A 5,000-nucleotide genomic window follows, 5' to 3' on the forward strand; every position below is an offset into this window, starting at 1 on the left:
CTTCTGTTTGGACTCTCTGTTTCCGGAACTTATTAACCGTATTTGGTTCTTTTTGTATTTGGGATTGCCTAAAAAGTTTTTCGTCATTTTGTCTGAGAAAGGATGATGTCATGTCGGAATGTTGACTTGGGTACGAGTGTTCTTGATCTGATGCCATGTGGGTGTTCTTGTACCTCTTCTCCTACCAGTCGTCAACTCTTGTTTAGGAATTGTTCCAAGAATCTTTGTAGGATTGGTGGCAGAAGCTATGGTGGCAACTTGGTCTTACTCCGTCCAGATTTGGGGACTTGCAGAGCCGTTCCTGCTAAACCAAAGGAGACTTATCTCCTCAATGGTAACAACCATATCTACTCTTTCTCTTAAAACTATCTGATTTTTGGTAGTGATATAATTGATTTGAGATTCTTTAGTTTTGATGTTTGGTTTGCTAAGTAATTGAATGATTGGTCTTCACTTTTTTCTGGTACATACTAATGTCAATTAGGAGTACTATCCATTATTTTTTCTTTTTTTTTTTTTTTTTCTTTTTGAGCATGCATGCTATAGAAATATAAATCTTTAGCTTTGGTTGAAGCAACAACAGCTTTTAAACATATAAGACTTTTCTTTAGGTTTTGAAATTTTCTGAAACTGGAGTTTTAATTAATGCTTATGAGAATAATGATGGTTGTGTAGGCATTGGTCAAGATAAAACAGTGATGCTCAATCTGAAGCCAGAATCACAAAAGCCTATATCTTTGGAAAATCTGTTTGAGGTTGTTGCTGATGATTTGCAGAGGTTGAACGACAATCTTTTATCGGTTAGTACCCTCAGGCCAACATTTCTTTTTCTTATGGTCTCTTAAAATTAAGAGAGTTATGTTTCTAATGTTTCAATGCTCTTCTTTTATTAGATTGTTGGTGCCGAAAATCCGGTTTTAATATCTGCAGCTGAGCAAATTTTCAGTGCTGGTGGCAAGAGGATGAGACCTGGTTTGGTTTTCCTTGTATCACGAGCCACTGCGGAATTAGCCGGCTTAAGGTAATCATGTATATTACTGCCATTATCATTACATCTTTGACCTTCGACATTGCCTATAGTCTCTAGCAATATATAAATGATGGTTTCTAGCTGATCTTGGTGCAGGGAACTTACAGTAGAACATCGGCGTTTAGGTGAGATCATTGAGATGATTCACACCGCAAGTTTAATACACGATGATGTCTTAGACGAAAGTGATATGCGAAGAGGTTTGTTTGAGACAATTTATTATATTCTCTTGATCAGAATGTACATGTTCTCTCTGCAAAGTTTTAAAAGCTTTCACTTTGTGTTTGTTAGGAAAAGAAACGGTTCATGAACTTTTCGGAACAAGAGTAGCTGTATTAGCTGGAGACTTCATGTTTGCTCAAGCATCATGGTACTTAGCGAATCTCGAAAACCTCGAAGTCATTAAGCTCATTAGTCAGGTTAGAATTCTTTTCTGAGGCTAGAAGAAGCTTTTTTACAATACAAAGACTTTGGTCTGAATCTTGATTTATGCATTTCAGGTTATCAAAGATTTTGCGAGCGGTGAGATAAAGCAAGCATCGAGTTTGTTCGATTGTGACGTCGAGCTTGATGACTACTTGCTAAAGAGTTACTACAAGACAGCTTCATTAGTAGCTGCAAGCACAAAAGGAGCTGCAATCTTCAGTAAAGTTGAAAGCGAGGTTGCAGAGGAAATGTATCAATATGGGAAGAATCTCGGTTTATCTTTCCAAGTAGTGGATGACATTCTGGATTTCACTCAGTCCACAGAGCAGTTAGGGAAGCCTGCAGCAAATGACTTAGCCAAAGGTAACATAACCGCGCCAGTGATATTTGCACTAGAGAATGAGCCGAGGCTAAGAGAGATCATTGAGTCTGAGTTCTGTGAGCCTGGATCGCTTGAGGAAGCGATTGAAATAGTTAGAAATCGAGGTGGGATCAAGAGAGCTCAAGAATTGGCTAAGGAGAAAGCTGAACTTGCGTTAAAGAATCTGAATTGTCTTCCTAGGAGTGGTTTCAGATCGGCGCTTGAGGATATGGTGATGTTTAATCTTGAAAGGATTGATTAGTTTCAAAGGGTCTTTTGGCACAGGAAACTGTAACGCTCTCCATTTGTTCAATCTTCATTCAAACACAGAATTTTTTTTACTGTATGTCATAAAGTAATAATAAAAACATTCATACTTATTATTGCAAAATCATACAATTTAGAAAGAAAAATGTTAAAACATCTGATCTTGAAATAGTATTTCTGTGTGATGTGTCTCACCAACCATCTAGTCTTTTATTATCTCATCTTTGATTCTTTAATTCTTCTTCTTTTATTCATTGCCTCTTCCCTTATATTAGACTAAACTAGCTAAAAACATGTTGGTTAATTATTTTGTCTGTTATGAATATATTGTATTATGTGGATGCCCATTATCGGCCCATTAGTATAACCCTAAACCCTATTATGTATCTCTATATATATGTTGTATCATATGGAACAGATGAATAATACAATAATTCTCTAAACCTCTTGTTTATAACACGTTATCAGCACGAGTCTCTAACCCTAGCCATCTTAAGAAAAAAAACCCCTAGCCGCTGAAAAAAAAAAACTCAGTCGGTTGTATCTCCCTTTTTCTAAGGTTTCCGTTCTCCGATAAACATCAATATACAGAGTACAAACCGTCCATTGTTCATCGGTATTTTCATACCCCAACTAAGGGGGTATGTTGAATTCATACACTAGCTATAACACTGAGTAAATCCATACACAAAGTTTAGTAAAATTCAAATTGGCTGCACCAACTCGACAAACGGTGTAAGAACATGCACAAGCCGTGACGGTGTTATCTGACCGTTAACAGCTGCTTACGTGGATGCCACGTAATAAACGACGTCGTATTGAGATACGAAAGAAAGAGCTTCTTTTGTCCAAAACGACCTCGTTTCCATTGTCTTCTTCCTTTTTACTTCTTTCACGAGTCGAGAGAAAGTTTGTTCAATTGATTTGGGGATTTTTAGAACATTTAGGGTTTTTGGGCGAAATCGATTAAGATGTCTTCATCATCAGCTTCTTCAAGTGAGTAATTGAGAACATAATGTGTTTAGTTTCCTTGTCTTTGTGTATTTTGATAGAAATATTATTTGATTGTGAATTGGTGAATCCGTTATTTGGTGAAGGAGTGAGCAGCGACAGAGTCAATGTCATTGGAAGAGGAATCCCACGAAAATGTAGATGTGGTCGATTCTCTGTAATGAGAACTTCAAACACAATGAAAAATCCTGGAAGACTCTTTCATTGTTGTCCTAATGGATCCGACGAGGTAATCAATATAGTTGGTCATATGAAAATTGTTCTCATAACCTTCTCATAATGTGTATTTTTGTATTAGAATCTGAATCATTTGTTTAAGTGGACCGACATAAGCATGGTTGAGGAGATGGAAGAGGTTGAAAGTGTAGTTGACAAAATAGAAAGAGAAGTGGGAAGCTTAGCAAAGGGATTAGATGAGGTAGAAGCTATCAAAGAAATCGCAGAAAGATGTGAAAAAGATATTGTAGAGCTCAAAGGTGTGGTGAGTTCTTGTGAGAAAGAGATTCAAGAGCTAAGAAGCTTCAAGAACATGATTGTTTGTGGTGGTTTAGTTGTGGCTTTTGTCTACTATGTAATATTTGTGTAATGTGTTGTTAAGTGTTTTTGTTGTGATTAAGCATGTAATCATGGAGTTGTTAAGTGTTTTTGTTGTTAACTATGTTAAGATTAACATAAAACTTCAATAAGTTTTGATTAGATGAAAAATAGAAGCCATGTTTTGAGTACAACAAAAACTTGAAATTCACCGAACTACAACCATAAACTACCATGAGATTACCACAAAAACTTTCAATCTCATCGAACAAAAACAAAAAACTAACTTCCATTCGTCCCTTCCTTCTATTCAGTTCATTCATTCCATTCCATGGCTTGGTCCTTGGGTTGGTGCTTGACTAAGTCCTTGGCTTTGTCTTTGGCTTGGTTCTTGGCTTTGTCCTTGGCTTGGTTCTTCACCAGTTTTCTTCTTCTTCCACCTTCTACCAACAACTTCCAGAGTCGGACAACTTCTAGTATTATGACCGACGGTACTACACCGGCCACAACGACTATCTCGTCCAGCTTTTGAAACTTTGATTCTCTTCTCCGGTTGTTCTTGTTCTTCTTTTCCTTTTGACTTCTTCTTTGGAGACTCATTCTTGCCCTTCTTTCTTTTTTCTGTCTTTTTGGGACCTTTTGTAACTTCTCGTGGTGGTGGTTGAATCCTAGGCTCCTGAAATCTTATCCAAAAACCAATGCCATTAACTTCTGAGATTGACTCAGAGTAAATCTTGACATTTGTTGATGCCAAGTACTAATCACAGTTAACATAATCTTCAGGATTGTGCTTCTTGGTCAGTATGACTCTTAAAACATGGCGGCAAGGGATCCCTGTCATACTCCATCTTCGACATGCACATGTCTTTGCATTCATATCAACCTTGAATCCATGTTTGTTTTCGAGAACCTCATACTGCCCATTTCCACAAGGAATTACCTGACAATACTTTCGTAAAAGCTCTTCCTCTTTGATGGTGTTGGCGACCTTGAGAGTGTATTTCCCTTGACGTTTCATTTCTTTTTAAGCCTCACATCTATGCGCATCATAGTTTGTCTTCTTATTGTCTCCAACATCTCCACTAATGGCATTTCCCGTGCTTTGTTGATAGCATTGTTGTAAGACTCAGAAAAGTTATTAGAAACATCTTCACAACTGGATTTGCAGCCAAAGAAGGCACGACTACAGTTTCGCGGATTCCTTTGCATGACAGCCTCATACACTCCTTCATCAAACTTCTTCAATTCGTCAATGGCTTTGTTATACTCTGATGCATTAAAACTCTTCGCAACTGCCCAATACAACTTCTTTGGCAAATCTTTACCTGGATAAACTCTTCTAAGGTTACCATAGATATGGCGTGCACACAT

The 5,000-nt window shown here is 37.4% G+C and overlaps 1 protein-coding gene across 1 annotated transcript; it reads left to right on the forward strand.

The window, feature by feature from the left end:
- LOC104740392 (solanesyl diphosphate synthase 2, chloroplastic-like) lies at nt 1-2,197 on the forward strand. Its single transcript, XM_010460963.1, has 6 exons — nt 1-334; nt 676-800; nt 894-1,021; nt 1,127-1,230; nt 1,322-1,449; nt 1,531-2,197. Exons 1-6 carry the CDS (start codon nt 103-105, stop codon nt 2,077-2,079), a joined length of 1,266 nt encoding a protein of 421 aa, XP_010459265.1. The 5' UTR covers nt 1-102; the 3' UTR covers nt 2,080-2,197.

Source organism: Camelina sativa, chromosome 14, assembly GCF_000633955.1.
Source record: "Camelina sativa cultivar DH55 chromosome 14, Cs, whole genome shotgun sequence".
Taxonomy (NCBI): Eukaryota; Viridiplantae; Streptophyta; class Magnoliopsida; order Brassicales; family Brassicaceae; genus Camelina; species Camelina sativa.